This window comes from Scomber japonicus, chromosome 8 (genome assembly GCF_027409825.1).
Source record: "Scomber japonicus isolate fScoJap1 chromosome 8, fScoJap1.pri, whole genome shotgun sequence".
Taxonomy (NCBI): domain Eukaryota; kingdom Metazoa; phylum Chordata; class Actinopteri; order Scombriformes; family Scombridae; genus Scomber; species Scomber japonicus.
The window spans coordinates 28,452,502-28,468,939 of NC_070585.1; the positions used below are offsets into that span (position 1 = coordinate 28,452,502).

Here is a 16,438-nt window from a genome sequence, read left to right on the forward strand (position 1 = left end):
AGAAACACATAATTAGTTGGGATGTAATTAACTTCATATTTAAATTCATATTGTTTTGGCTCATTTCCTACTTTTTAAATTGATTAATTATCACTTCATATGTTCTCTCTTTTCTCTGTTACATTTAAATTAACAGGCACACCTTTGCTTGCACATGTTGCAGTGTAAAGACAATACTGCCCTCTAGTGGACTGGCAATCACACTACATCATAATTCACATATAACATTTCCACATTTCCCCTCAAGAGGAGCCAAAAAGTGAACAAAGACCGTAGAAACATCTCACCATGTAGTCTGAGGAGGCGATGAACTCCACAGTGGAGTTTTGCACTTCCGGTCTTTTGTGGGGTTCGCCGTATGACCTGGTGACCGGGTTGTACATAAACTCATCTGGTACTGAATGAAGAGAAAGACAAAATAAAAGGTATAGGCATGACGGAAACAACAATTATAGGACATAAGACAGAATAAGTTTTTTTTAAAAAGTCAGGAATATTCCTTTCTGTCCAAGAATAACATCTACTTGGACTCGTACCATCGTTGACCCGGTAACAGAGGTTACACTTCCACCTGCGCTGGTCCAAAAAGGTCACGAAAGGGTTGATGTAGGTGCGACAGGAGCGACAGCGCACTATTGTGTTCGATGTGATTACTGGTAATTGCTGCAGAGAGGGAGCGGAAAAGGGTTAGAGACAAATATCAAAGTATCTACTGATAAAAAAAAAAAAAAGTACTGAATGTGCTTCGTGCATCACATTGTTCTTTTTGAAGTTTTTTGCCTCCCACCTCTTTTACCGCCCCACGACCATGACCTTTTCAAAACAATCTTTATTCATGCCTCACAAGGCGACTGCAGAGAGCTTTGTTTCCATTTCTTAGGGACTGTGGTTCAAACGAATCTTTGAAACTGTAGTTATACCTTTGACCTACTTACTGTTTGCTTTTGTTGTGTTTCTATAAATGTTTTCTCAAGGACTTCTTCAGTTAATGTACCACATCTGTTTTGCTCCATTTCTTCATTCAATTATAGCCAATTTATTCTTTAGTACATATTAAAGCTACACTGTGAGAAATTATTATCTCTTTACCAAACCCAGTAAGCATTGCTGTGAATGTTTTGAGTCCAGGCTGCTCAAAAAAAACATACAAAACAAAGTTGATTTCACGTAGGTGCTGATGACGCTTCTCCTCCCTCTGAAGCACCACATTCCCTGTGAGTGACGTAAAAGTCATCTAGATTCAGTGAGCAACTTCTCACAAATGTTTACTGGCACATTTTGATATCTAGCAACCAGTTGCTGCAGATCTACCCAGCGTGAGGGAGAGAAAACATCAAAGCTGAGACGGCTGCAGCAGACACTCATGAAAGTTTAACTACGAAACAAGTAGGAGGTGTTAAAGCATTCATAACTACTTTCTTTTTTTTTCTTCTTTTTCTTAAAGATTACAAATGTTGCCAGGATTTAGAGGTGATTCTGTTGGTAACGTGGAGGACAGCAAATCTCTTATTTACACTTTAAACACAAATTATTACAACAGATTTGCGTAGTGTAAAATTGGCAGAAGGCGTAGTGTGACTCACATGATGACTGTGAAACCCCCCTCTATGGAGTCATCATCTACTACAAGCTGTAGCACCTCGGCACAGACAACTGTTGCATAATCTGAATATGTGAGTGTGTCCCAGAAGTGTACTGAAGACTGTCAGTGGCCAACAGTAGAAGTCTGTGGATGTACTTGGCAAGTCTGAGGCTGTTTTATTGAATAAATATTGATCATACTGAGTTCAGGAGTCACTTACAAATGGCTTGAAATGTCTATCAACCTGCTGTTAATGCTGGAAGAGTGCTAAAAGTTTGCAACCACTTCTTACCCCTGCTTCAAAAGGCGATATCACTGCATCCCTGTTATGTGTCAGATCAGACTGTCTGACACCACAACAGCTAACACCTCTATAAATACACCCACCTATCTTCCTCCACCTCCTCCTCATCATCATTCTCCTCCTGTTTGTTCTGCTCTCACAAAGCAAACTGTCTACACCAGTCTCATTAGCAGTTTAATCTGTAATGAGCACACAAACACTAATACGCTTCACATAATACTCTATTCCTCCCCCAGCTTCCAGAAATAAGCCACAACTTTTAATATAAGCAATTATTTCTCCTTTGTTAGATAATGTAATCAACATATATTCATTTCTTTAAGACCTTTGTGTTTTCTGAGTGTCTTTTATTATAGTTTGTTGGGTTAGTGCCAACACCCAAGTAATGACGGTCTTTCCTCTTGATTTGTGGTGACATCCTAAGAATAACTACATATGTTTTACAATGCAGCTGCTTTAGGTAACAGCAGCAACAGTAAAAGTATCATAACTCCCACAAATCCTACAATGTGTTGAGTTTCAGTGTGTTTTAGGGGTCAGATTGTACCTGTAGGTCTCTGAAGGGGTGGAGGAGGAGGCCCAGTGGGAGCCTGGCTTTGTTGAGCAGGGCCTGAGTTTGAGGGATGCTGGTCAAGGTACATCTGAAAGTACTGCTCAGCAAAGAAAGAAACACACACACACACACACACACACACACACACACACACATGAGAGGAGAGTTAGATAACAACCACAGAGAGAGAGAGAGAGAGAGAGAGAGAGAGAGAGAGAGAGAGAGAGAGAGAGAGAGAGAGAGAAGGGGGGGTGGAATAGAGAGACAGATGAGGGGGGGGAGAGAGACAGAGAGAGAGAGATAGAGAGAGAGAGGGGTGAGAGAGAGAGAGAGGTGAGAGAGATATGAGGAGAGAGAGAGAGAAATGGAGAGAGAGAAAGAGAGAGAGAAAGAGTTTAAGTGTACGAGAGGAAAAAAAAGATAATTAAAAGAGAGAAATTGAGACAAAAAGTAATAATTAATTAACAGTAATAATTAATAATTAGTTAATAACAACCTGGTAATTCTGTCTTTTTTTTACTTTCTTAATTCATTTCTTGCTTAAAGTTGTCATATTTATTAGATTTGGTTGTGTGTTACAGTTCTTGGTGTCTATCTCATATTATCAACTAGCTACTTTGGTCATTAAACAGTTAAATACTCCATTTTAAAGAGAACAGCTGTTTCAGTTTACACTAAAATAAATAAATACATTTAAAAATAGACTCACTGTGGACTACAGTTGACCTTCTTCAGGTCGGGGGTGAGATTGGGTTCAGGAGCCTCCAGGGGTCTCGGAGGCAGCAGATTTCTCTCCTGCAGCAAGTTGACCGGCCTCAGGGCCTCCACCTCCAGCTCTGGTACCCCACTCAGCCCCCCCAAGGCTGCGGACAGCTGGGACAGGCTCGGGAATGTCTGAAGAGAAAGAAAGAGACCAAGAAATGAGGATCTTTGTAGTCCTGAATGACTGGAGGGAATCTTTGCTGCACGTGAGGATCGTAAGATATTGAAACAGTTGATTGTAATAAAAAGATCAGTGCTGCAACAGTTTAGTTTTCAGAGAACTTTTATAAAAGTGATCACAGTACATCTTAGGTTTGTCTGAGCTGGAACAATCAACATAAAGACACAAACTGCAGTGAGACTGGACTGAATGTTTGGGAAACAGGCCTCATTTGCAGATGTTGAAGGTAATAACAATCAAAATGTTCAGTGTGGATTTAGTGGGAGAAATATTGATTTATCTGTCGACTCCTTTCTCAAATCACTGACTGAGATTGACTTCACAATTTCCCAAAGACCAAAATGCCGTCTCAAATTGCTGATCATAGAAGTCTAACAAACACAAACTACAGTAAGACTGTGGACTGAATTGTTGAAAAAAAAGGCCTCATTTGTGGTATGACTTTAAAAACAATGATATAATCAAAATGTTTAGTGTTGATTTATTGAGAGAAAAATCAATATATCTGCTGACTCAAATTGCTGATTTTTTCCTGAAATGTAAACATATTCAATTTTACCATCATATAAGTCTAACAAACCTGTTAAAATGAGCTATTTCTGCTTTTCTTTAAATAAAGTTAATAAATCATTTTTTATGATAATAATAATTACAGCTGCAGAATCTATAAAGTTTAATATATCCCTCATCTCTAAGACTGTGGCACAGCTTCTTAATATGACTTTCAACCCTCAAAGACTCTAATTGGTGCCATTATAACACCATCTGCACAAACAGCCGTTCACAAGAGCACTTCAGAGGTGATGGATTCAGACCTGTGATAAATATGATGAAATATTAAAACACCTCTGAGCAACTGTTTTACTGAAGCTGCCGACTAACCTGGTTGTACTGCTGGTAGGCTGGCTGGCCATACAGATCGTGGGAGGGTGAGGCGTCCGCGTGGGAGGTGAGTCCCTGCCGATAGCCTGGCTGCATGCTGGGGTAACCATAGTTACCATAGGGCGGGGCCTGGTTGGCCATGTTATTGGAAGGTGGCATTGAATCTGGGAGGAGAGAGAGTTCAGCATTAAAAGTTATGTGTGTGTGTCCCATCTTCATCACATACACTTGCTCTAACATGTTTTTACTTTTAAGTTTAAAAAAATACATCAATACATTTTATTTATAGGCGCCTTACAAACATATGAAAAACAATACAAAAGAAAAAAAGTGATATGGTTTAGCTCCATCTTCAAGAAAAAAATGGTTTAGCTCATGTTTTAATGATAATTGTTTTATGTTTTGATGTATCCACCACTCTGTATGCAAATGCAATCATGAAACATTTTCTCTCATTGAACTGCATTTTAAATATCTATAATCAAAGCCACAAAGCACAAAGTACAGATACATATTTATGAGGGCTGCTCGATTATGGAAAAAAATCATAATCACGATTATTTGAGTCAAAATTGAAATCACGATTATTAAAACGTTTTTTTTTTTAACTTTAGAAACATGCTGCATTTATTGCACATTCATCTTAATTAATTTTCTCTCCCAGCAGCAGCCTTTTATCTGCCGCTTAACGCAACACACAGCAGAAAATGTGCAGAGATATTAGAGCTGAGCTGGTTACCATGACGATAGTTCACAAATCACTTCCTGGTTTTTAATAATTAGTCAGTAAACTCAGCATCGTCTGACGCAGGCTGGAAACTCTGCACTTTTATTTACAGTTAAAACATTTCACCGTGTGTTTCAGCCTCTATGCTAACGATGCGGCGGCGGCTTCCGGTCTAAGATTTTCAAAATAAAACCTTTGTTATTGTTATTAATATTTTATTTATTAAAAATAATTTCCCCTCGATTTTATTAGTTGTGAAATCGTTTGGCCCCTAAATGGCAATCACGATAAAATTTCGATTAATTGAGCAGCCTTAATATTTATACATAGATATGAAGAGAGTTAGAGAAATGTTACTTTAGCTTTTGCACCTGAGCATGTCTCTTATTTTGAAGGACAGTATGTTTCTGATGAGGACGTACCTGGGTAACTGCCCCCTTCGAGGGAATCGTAGCTGTTGGGCACCGGAGAGGCACTGCCAGTAGTGGACGAGGAAGTGTCACCACCTGAGAGACAGAAAGAGATGGACAGAAAGAGAAAAAGAGTGAAACAAAACTTAAAAAATAAAAGAGCAAAAGCTTGGTTAGGAGGAGTAGAAGAAGTGTGATGTGTTGAATTAATATAGAAGCACAGATAACCATGGGAATAATAAATTAAAGAAGTACAATGGAAACTATAAAGTCCATAAAAGACCATGGGACACATTGAGAGATAAAATGGATTAAAAAGGAGGACAGAAGGGCTGGAGTGAACGAAGGATGCCAGCTGAAAATGAAGTCCGCCGGGAGGAAAGAAGGACGGATGGTCAAGATAAAAATCAAAGTACAGAGGGAGGAGGGGGGAGTGGGAGAGAAAGAACAACAGACAAAAAATTACAGAGAATGGGAAGAGGTTTTTTTTTTGGTTTGACCATGAAGTGTGTCGTGCTTGGACTCCCTCAGGCCTCGGAGAAAAGAGAAAGAGAGAGAGAGAGGAAGTGGAGTGAATACTGGAAATGCTGGAAAACATGATGAAGGGCTGCACTTAGGCTTGAAGCTGACATATGCATGGTGAGGAGCACAGGCCTCCGAGGACAGAAAAATATGAAGGAAAATAATGGCAGCCATCATCATTCCCTCTCTCTCTCTCGCTTTCTCTTTCTCTCTCTCTCTCTATAACACTTATTTTCACTCCATGATTCACCATATCTTCACTTGGCTCCTTCTGATTCTCCCACAGTGCACCATCTGCATTCAGACTCTCCCTCTTTTTAGTCACACACACACACACACACACACACTTCGCTTTTTACCATATTTGCTCTCTAATTTATGGGTCAATGATGTGATCCAACCCATTCTTTTGTGGTTACACCATTTGACATTTTCAGAAGCATTCAGTCTTTAAAAAATGGTGCAAATGTCATTTCAAATGACATAAAACCAACAAAAATACAAAAAGCATATTTTAACAAACCTGATGCTGCTTTTAAGACAATTTTTAAAAATATTTTTTAATTACTCATCTTGCCAATCGTTATACATTACAAGCTATGATTCATACCAAGTATTACTGTCACCATATTAGTTAATTGTGTTAAACATTTGCTAATTAGCTCCAAACACAAACTGCAGCTGAATCTGAAATGAATGTTATAAGTTTTTCGTGTATTTAGACATAAAGCAAAATACTGACCTAATTAATGTTTGACCTGATGATGGCGCTAGATAAGAAGTTGAGGAATCGCTACAGTCGGGGGGGGATTCACCGTGAATGTCTGAACCAAATTTCACGTCATCTGTTCACTGTCTGCATTTCAGTCTGGACCAAAGTGATAAAGCGACACAAACAAGCATAGCTAAAATAATCTCTTCCCTGGGATTATTTAATGCAATCCAGGAATTAAAAAAGGTACCATGTGAGGTTATGTGTTTATGACTATGTCCCCATTCGCTCTCACACCAATGCTTTAACACACATCATCAACTTGTGATATTGCTAAAAGGACAGGTTCGCAGTTGTTGAAGTCTGTCATAAAACAACAGTATGAACACAGAGAGGGTTTTTTTCCTGGCTGTAATCATCCCTCATGTTCATACTGGCTATTAAAATGTGAACCTGAAGATTATATGCGGCTTCAACTGTCTGAGTTACACATTTACTCAGATTGTCTTTTTAGCATCAAATTCCATCTGCACTAAAAAGACTGTAACACTCATTTGGACGACTGAAGCTTCATATTAGCTTCAGATAAACCTTTAAATACAGTTTGGGGATTTGTGTCCTCCATCACTTACATTATAAGTGCATTATGAAAGGATCTTCTAATGGTCAGTATGAACAGGAGGAATGATTACAGCAAGTAGAAATTTCAATGTTAATTTGGGCACCTGCTTTTTCTTAAGACAAACTTAAAAAAAAAAGTGAATTCCTTCTTTAATCTTTTTAACATTAGACATTTCAAACATGTCCCTAAATAATGTACAACAACCCAAAACGACAGTGGCAAATATTTGATGTGGTGAGTCCAACTAGTTTACCAGCAGCTCTTATTTTAAACTCATTAAGTCTTGAAGATGAAGCATCATGGTGGCCAATTTGTCTAAAAGTCATCTATCCATCTATCCAGATAAGTAAAACATCCCCAGCTGAAATGATATCCCACTTTCATATTAAACGTTAATTTGGGCACCTGACTTTTTTTAAAGAAATTATGAACTCCTACTTTAATCTTTATACCTACTTCCCTTCACTATTTTTTACTTTTATATATTTCCAACATGTCCTGAAATAATGTACAACAACTCAAATAGACAGTGGCAAATATTTGATGTGGCGAGTCCAACTCATTAAGTCTTGTAGGTGAAGCATCACGGTGGCCAATTTGACTCATCTAATCATCTATCCATCTAACCAGAAGATCCACAGCTGACACGCTATCCTACTTTCAGATTTCCTGTCTGATTCTTTACTGTATTTAAACACACAGCAGCCATAAAAAAAGTCTCATAGCTGCACTGAATTATGCTTTACTGGAGCCACCACCACCTTTCCTTTCACATCAAACAATCAATACGTTTTCTAAAAATAATTACAAGTGTCAGAATATGTGAATAAATTCCATTAATGCACGCGATGCCAAAAGGAGGGATCAACAACAGCGAACCAAGACACGCCAGGCCTCCAGCAGAGAGCTCATTGGACAGGACAGGATCCAATTATCTCCGACTAAATCGGACCAGCAGAGTAGTGGATTATCTGCTCTGGAAGAAGGAGGACAACAAGACAGCTAAGCCTTTCTTTTTCCTCCTTCTCCGTGATTCTTCTGACACCTCCTCCTCCTCCTCCTCTACTCGATCTGTCAGCTCATGGATTAATAGCAGAGATGCTTTCCTTTTTTCTTGTAGCCCTCAAAAGTTGGTCTCAAGATTTCTAGTCATGAGCTCACTCCACTAATCTCCAGACTGCTGATGATTACTGATATAATCGAGGCTCCATTCATGCTACAATTACTAATCTGTTTCTCAAGAGTGACACCGATCTGATCGTCAACTGGGATCGAGTGTGGTAAAAACTGTATGAAGTCTTTAAAGCAGGGGTGTCAAACACTTTCCTTCCTTCCATCTGTCCTTCCTCCCTACCTTCATTTGTTCCTTCCTTCCTTCCTTCCATCGATCCTTCCTCCCTTCCTTCCATCTGTCCTTCCTCCTCCCTACCTTCCCTTTTTCCTTCCTTCCTTCCTCCCACCTTCCTTTCTTTGTTCCTTCCTTCCTTCCTTCCATCGATCCTTCCTCCCTTCCTTCCATCGATCCTTCCTCCCTTTCTTCCATCTGTCCTTCCTCCCTACCTTCCTTCCATCTTTTTAATGATCTGGCCCACATGAGATCAAACTGGTCTGTATGTGGCCCTTCAATGAAAATGAGTTTGACCTCTGCTTTAAAAGGTTCATCGAGACCACAGAGAAACAGACTGTGGATCGAAACATGAGACCAAACGTGCAACATGTGTAATTCAGAATTTGTTGGCAGCATTGTAACAAGTACAACGTTAAGTGATTCACTTGAGACATAATCATCGTTTTTGGCACCAGCTGCAGTGTGACTCAGCAGAATTTGGCGATGAAGACACAACAGAAAAAAAAAATACTGATTATGACTGTATGTGTTTTGGTAATTACCCTTTAGACTCATATCAGGATTAGAGCATGAAAAATGATACTGCAGCTGAAAATAAATTAATAATTGATTCATAATTTCTTTTTTTTAGGGGCATTTTCACCTTTATTGTATAGTTGATAGTGAAGAAGCCAACTAATGAGGATTTATGTGAATAAAAAAGCCAAATATTTAATGTGTTTTATAATCACTGTAAATTTAATATCTGTTGATTTTGATGCTCGGTTGGACAAATGAAGCAATTTGAAGACATCACTTTGGGCTTTAGTAAATTGTGACACTGTTTTCTGACATTTTATAGAACGGTTAATCGAGTGAGAAAGTTAGTCGACAGATTATTCAGAATGAAAATGATCATACACTGCAGCTCTAAGCGATGCATACTGTAAATGTAACACATATGAAGTGGCAATTGATCTAACCTATGTTTAAACTTTTCTTCTTTTATGATAGTAAATTAAGCCTTGTGAAAAATCTAACATGAAAACAGCCTCAACTGTGAAAAGTACTATCTAAAGTCTACTTTACTAGCTTAATGCTGATCTGTGAAACGTTTGGCTTCGCAATAATTCATTCTTGCATCATTTATTACATCATGATGTATAAAAAACACTAACATGACATCCAGAAGTCAACAATCTAGTACTTGTTTGCAGCCAACAACTTGCAAGACAAAAAAAACACTGTAGAGAATTGAGGGGGGAAATCACGGGGGGGAAACGCTTAATGCTTTAACAAGCTTCTCTTTTTATTAAGACACGTGTTAATGAGTCGCAACTGAATCGTCCACGCGCTCTCTGGTGGGGAGCAGGCGAGTCAGCAAACACACGTACAGAGGGAGAGAGAGGGGGGGGGAAGCAGGGACCTACTAGCAGGGGAGTGGCTATATTTAAAAACCTGTTAACCTCTAGCTGATGACATCGCTCCTGAGAGACAAGTCATCAGCCGAACACCTGAGTACATAACACATTTATCACACTGTTTAAGCACAGCGCACTCTAAGGGACTGACGAAGTTTTAGTGTCATTTTAAACTTCTGTCTGTTGACTATAAGCCTTCTAATGATGGACTATTGTACTGTGGGTTTGGCTTTTTCATGGAGTTTGCTGACACTAAAACTAATATAGAATAACTCTGGTGATTTTTAGAACCAGATGTCTTTAATAAAAAGGATTTGTGTCTTTCAATGATGTCTTGAGACAATATGAGATGTCTTTGAATTGCTCCATTTTTTGCCCGATAACAGTCCAAAACCAAAAAAATATGCGCTTTACAGTAAAGGAAAGGGGAGGAAGTTTGGCATTTTCTTCTTGGTTAATTACTTAAATGCAATATAACTGTAAATATAACTGTGCTCTTTTCCCCTCATGTTTCTTTAAAGAAATCTTTACAAAATGTTATTTTTTTGTCTGTTTCAGTACTCAACACCCTTACATACTGTTCAGGGTCCAATTTGACCCATATTTACATTGAGAGCTGTTGAAACATCCAAAATACTCATTTCTTTTAGCCAGGGTTTTCCCAATGTGACCCACAGTTTACAAAAATAGGGAATAGAGACACATTTATATACAAATGCACATAACTCATATTCTATAAAATGTTCTCCTGGACCATAAAATAGTGAAATGTATTTTTTCCCCCATAAGATGAATCAAACTTTCATTAATGCTTATTATATGAGTCAGAATATTATGAACAGTATGTAAGGGTTAAAGAAACACTTGAATGTGAGCTTAGAATCAGATAATCAGATGAAAATATTGAGTTCAAACTTACTCCTAAGGCCATGCAATCCAATACTACCACCTTACCTCTACTGCTGTAAGCCAACTGGAAATAAATATTGATTTTTTTTTTTTCCCCCCGTCAGCAACACAGCACAGTTGGAAGACTGGAGATGAACTACAGACAGATAATCATATCTCAAAGATTACTGAGTGTGTGTGTGTGAGAGAGAGAGAGCTGGACAGCATGCGAGGAAGACTGTGTGATAATTAGACAAGCAGAACCGGGAAGTAAAAAGGCGCTAACCCACTTACCTTTCACTGTCTGAGAGGCAAAGTTTCATGCCAATATTACAGTGGAACAACAAAGCAGGGTGCACAAACATACAAACACACAAACATTAAAAAAGTGAAATGATCATTAAGCTCCGGTGATGACTGTGAGGGGGGAAAGCTGTTGAGGTAGTGGGAAGAAGGAGAGGGAGAGGGGAGGGAAAAAAAATCTGGTTATCCTATTAGAAAGTGGAAGAGGAGCGGAGGATGAGCGGCAAACTGATTGAGAGTGTGATTGTAAGTGGTGGAAGAAGAAGTGAAAGATGGCCGTCAGACACAGAGCAGAGGAGCGGCAGTGGTCAAAAAAGTGACTTGGCACTGGCTGGGGATGGAAAACGAACAAATGGTGGTAAAAAAGATGCAAGGGAAATTAGTTTTAAAAGGAGAGAGTTGCACCTGAAGGGAGTTCATGGGATGGATAAAGTAGTAAAAAAAAAAGAGGGGTTGAGTGGGAGGTAAAAGCTACAGCAGACCTGCTTCCTCATCCTCATCCTCCTCCTCATCATCATCATCCTCAGAGCTGGATGACGAGGGAGCCGCAGCTGGGCCTGAGGTGGCGGCAGAGGCAGAGCTAGCTCCACTATTAGCAACATATCCATACTGCATGCCTGTTGGGAGGAGGGGAGTGGGAAAGGTACATAAAAATACTGTCAGGACTGTGTGATCGACAGCCCAAGTGATCAGGCAGTGAAGTTTGATCCAAGTGTGTAAGTGTGTGTGTGTGTGTGTTTAAACAAATAAAGTATATAAAAGCATAAAATAAGTGCTCTAGTGCTGTAATATGATAATAAATAAAATATATAAAGTACATTCTCTACATTCACCACAGAGAATAATTGTTAAAAAATAAAGATAAAGTCTATTTCCTTTTTCCATTTTTTCTTTTTTTTTTTAATTAAAGAAACTTAACCTTAATTTGACATGACTGAAAATTATACTTTAACCTATTTTCAACATGTATTTGAGCCAAAATCCCTCATAAATCCATATTGGTTTGAACTGATGTGAATGCAAAAAGATAAATAGGGCAACTAATGATACTTTTAATTATCAATTACTCTGCCAATTATTATTATCTTGATTGCCGTTTCCTAAAGTCCAGGCTGCTACCTCTTGTCTTGTTTTGTCTCCATTAACAATCACCAACCAAAAGATATTCAAGTTTTCTGTCATAAAAGACTAAAGAAAGGAACTTGACTGCTTTAGAGACCAAGTGAATGATAGCACAGATGATTTTTGCTTGGCTTGCTTATCATGCCTTCTTCCTGTTTAGAGTGAAACACCCTTCAGCTATATTAAAAGAGGCTGGTGATGAAATGGTGAGAGTCATGGCTTGTTTTGCAACAGGGTGTGTTACTTTGGCAAATTTTTAACCTTAAATTTACATTTCAAGTCTACACATATAAAAACCAGTAATGCTGACTGGTGGGAAACTGGGCACCTTCCTTCATACATTTACACTTTTCTTTACATTCACTAACACTAACCCTAACCCTTCAATTACTCTTAATTGGGTGTATAGGATGCATAAAGTTATTCTAGGTATGGGAAAAAAAAGCTTGAAACCCCCCCCCCAAAAAAACATTCACTTTATCTAGCTTCAAGTAATTAGACTGATTGACAATAATTAATACATTTGAAATATATATACACAACCACACACACACCATTAAATGCATTGATTCATGCACTTTATTGTGAAAATCTGCAGAGATGTTGTGATTATTTTCCGTTTACATCTCACATATTAGGATATAATTTAATTCTTTGTGACAGTGAAGCTTCTAAGTCAGTTTTATTTTCCCCAACTCAAATTATAATAACACGTAACTGCAGATTGTGCAACAGCAAACATGAACAAGCCGGAGCTAAACTGAACCAGCAGCTGGCTGGCATGTGGTAAACCCTAAAATTTGTATAAACGCTCACACCTGCACATTTGAAAGCGTGTGTGTGTGTGTCTGTTGGTAACGGATGCATATCGAACATTTCCAAGGTGCCACTGTGTCTACGTGCTTTTAACCGTTCAGACACGTTGGCACGAAACTTCAGAGCTTGAACTTCCAACAGTCAGACAAACAGAGTCACTGAAGCTCATTCTTTAAAAATCAGACAAGACCAAAACAAATGAGGAACCAGAGCAGAGGAAACCCACAACAAGAGGTGTCACATTTCTTGTATTATGCCGCAGCACCAAAATAGAAACAAAAGAAAAAAGAAACAAAACAAACAACATGAAGTGCTTGCTGATTTATTTACCTTGGTGGTGGCCCGGCGAGGAATGGACTGAAGTTGAGGGGGTTCCTGAGGGCGGTCGGTCTCCGTCTGCACCACCACTGCTGAGAGGGACCCTGCCGTAGGAGTCGTAGTTCAGAGAAGCCTGGTGGCTTTGGTCATAGTGTTGGTGGACTGTGTTTTGGGCTGTGGGGAAAAAAGTACAATAAAATAGAGTATAGTTAAAGTAGGGGAATAGAAAATGTAACTCGTCCAGAATCCTAAAATAACTACAAACTGTATTAAAATCAATAACAGCTGTTCATTAAAGCGCTATCAAAATGTGGCTTGTTGCTGGCAGGCATTTCAACAAATATCTTTCTAGGGATACTGAAGGGTTATTTTGGAATTAAAAAAGGGGACACAACAATATATGACCCATATATTGTTGTGCGTCAGATTTTAGCATCCTCTAACAAAGCTCTGCCAATTTAATGAGGAACACATGTCAGTTTCTTTACAATAAAAGTTCCCCAATCCCCATCATTGAATCACTTAAAATGTTTCAATACGAAGAAGCACAGAAGACTATGTTAGGTTTGCATCTTAACATAACTCTAATGAACGCTGTTTTTAAAATGGTGCTATATAAATTAACTTATTAGTATTGTTGTTGTTATTGTTATTATAAGTGTTGCTCCTTAAACATCCAAAAAGAGTGGGCTCATCGGGAGCTTTAAGAGACAGAAGCTTAAAATCTGCCTGTTAAGAGTCAGAGGCTGAAGAGAGAAAGGCTGCATAAAGAGCCGATGTGAGATACATAAATAAATAAATTGTTTTTTTTTTAACAGTGGAGTCCCAGAATAAAAATTCAGAGCTGGAAATGAGCATAATAGGCGTGATAATAATGAGTTTTAAACACCAATCTGTAGAGCTGCAACAACTAAATGACTGATGGTTAAATGACAGAAAATGAATCACAAACTATTTTAAAGAAATAAAACACCAATTCTCTTATTACAGCTTCTAACGTGGATATTTTCTAGTTTCTTTAGTCGTCTATGACAGTAAACTTGAATATCTTTTGGTTGTAGATTGTTAATGAAGACAGAAAAATACATGAAGTAGCACCTTAGACTTTGGGAAACCAGAAAAATCAAGAAATCAATTAGCAGATGAATTGATCATTTAAATAATCATTAGTTGCCCTATTTATCTGCTACGTTCAGACTACACTAGTACTACTCTACAATACACTAGTTCAACCATAAGGGTCTTAGCACAAATACATGTGGAGAACAGGTTTAACTGTAATTTCCAGTTATGTCAAATTAAGGTTAAGTGTAAAACAAAGAAAAAATGACAAAGAAAATAGACAGCATATATTGAATACAACCAAAACACACAGGTGCATGCCTCTGCAACACCAAATGCATATGTTCCTATAGTTTAAAGTAAATTAATGTTAAGAAATATTTTGATGATTCCTAATTTTACAGCCAGTCACTGATCAGCCTTTGCAAACATCAAACTGTCACACACACCTGTGCTTCCTTGACCGTTGACTGTCGGCCCCACACTGTACCCGGGCTGCACTGCTGTTGCAGAGGCTGGCCGGGTGGTACTGTACTGATGAAGGGGTGCACTCATCTGGGTGGGCATGACTCCCGGCGTGGAGGTGGTCTGCGAGGAACTTAAAGTGCCGTACTGGCTACTCCCTGGTGCAGATGGGTATGAAACAATGGGGTAGAGGGGAGCTCCGGGACCACTCGCTGGCGCAGGCACCAAACTGGGCTGCTGCTGTTGCTGCTGCTGCTGCTGCTGTTGCGCTGCAGGAGCATGGTACGACTGCTGTCCGTAGTAAGATCCTGGAGTGGCATACGGTGGAGGATGCGGCTGCTGGAATGGCTGTTGGTTGTACTGGGCATTTGATGGTGGAGGTGCTGAGGAGGGGTGGGTGGTGTATGGCTGAGAAGGAGGGGCAGAACTAGGGGCAGCGCTGTATTGGGAAGGTGCTACATGGTGCTGCTGTTGCTGTGGCTGTGGTTGCTGATGGTTGTTCTGGTAGTAGTTTGCACTATGGGCAATGTTCGTGATGGGGGCTTTGTTGGGACCGGGTGTGCTGTGGGCAGGGGTGGTGGGGTAGTTGTGATGCTGAGGTGGGGCTCCTCCATAGCCTGCAGTTGGATAGGTGTATGTGTAGGTCTGTGCTATACCTGTGAGGACGAGGCAGGAGTGGGGGAAGAGCATTATTAATTAGCCAAGTGTCACAATTTTACTCTACATGCCCTGTAATTAATATCTAAGCTCACAATGAAGGCAGTGAACAGATGCAAAGCTTTCATCACACACACTTAGCTCATCATCTTAACATGCATCCCTGACAGTCAACACAAACTATTTCAATATTAATGTAATCATCTGGGTGTCTAAGAGAGGCGCAAGATGAAAGGGACAATGTGAAATGATGGTGCGCAACCTGTCACACAGCTATAACCCAGCTACCCATTAAAGCTAATGTTAGCAGCTAGGTTATCTCCTTTGGTTTTCAATGTGTAGCTTAGTTCAGTGTTAGCAGCTAAGTGTTAGCTGCTAGGTGTTAGCACTATACGCTCTCACAGCTGATGCCAACATATTACACGTCCTTCTTTTTGTATCATGGTATCATTTACAACAGATGATACATATATATGTACAAAACTGAATATATAAAAGTCAGCAGGTGACAGCTTATCTAAAGGGTTAGCGTGTTAAAGCTAGCTGGCTAATCGCATCCCCTCTCCCCTGGTGTTACGGTTTAAATGGTGACCGTGTTAATTGGTGACTTTCTCCTAAAAAGCCTTTCAATTATAGATTAGTCATTTTAAAACAAACATGCATCCGTCTAATATGTACTCATTTAGGCAAGTTTAATTGTGTTCATAAGACTTATTCACCTGTAGTAACGTAAATCAATGTGAGAAAGTCACCAATTAACACGGTCACCAGTTAAGCCGTAACAGGTGTTCGATTTCAATGG

At 39.2% G+C, this 16,438-nt stretch overlaps 1 protein-coding gene across 1 annotated transcript in view; it reads right to left on the reverse strand.

Moving 5' to 3' along the window:
* The window catches only part of sec24b (SEC24 homolog B, COPII coat complex component), a 31,455-nt gene that overhangs the window by 14,581 nt on the left and 436 nt on the right, over positions 1-16,438 (reverse strand). The window contains exons 2-10 of the mRNA XM_053323519.1: positions 14,964-15,635; positions 13,465-13,626; positions 11,679-11,813; positions 5,414-5,497; positions 4,265-4,428; positions 3,149-3,333; positions 2,434-2,536; positions 537-663; positions 288-397 (exon numbers count right to left, since the gene is read on the reverse strand). Of these exons, the coding sequence (XP_053179494.1) occupies positions 288-397; positions 537-663; positions 2,434-2,536; positions 3,149-3,333; positions 4,265-4,428; positions 5,414-5,497; positions 11,679-11,813; positions 13,465-13,626; positions 14,964-15,635 (1,742 nt within the window). The remainder of the gene's footprint in view (positions 1-287; positions 398-536; positions 664-2,433; positions 2,537-3,148; positions 3,334-4,264; positions 4,429-5,413; positions 5,498-11,678; positions 11,814-13,464; positions 13,627-14,963; positions 15,636-16,438) is intronic.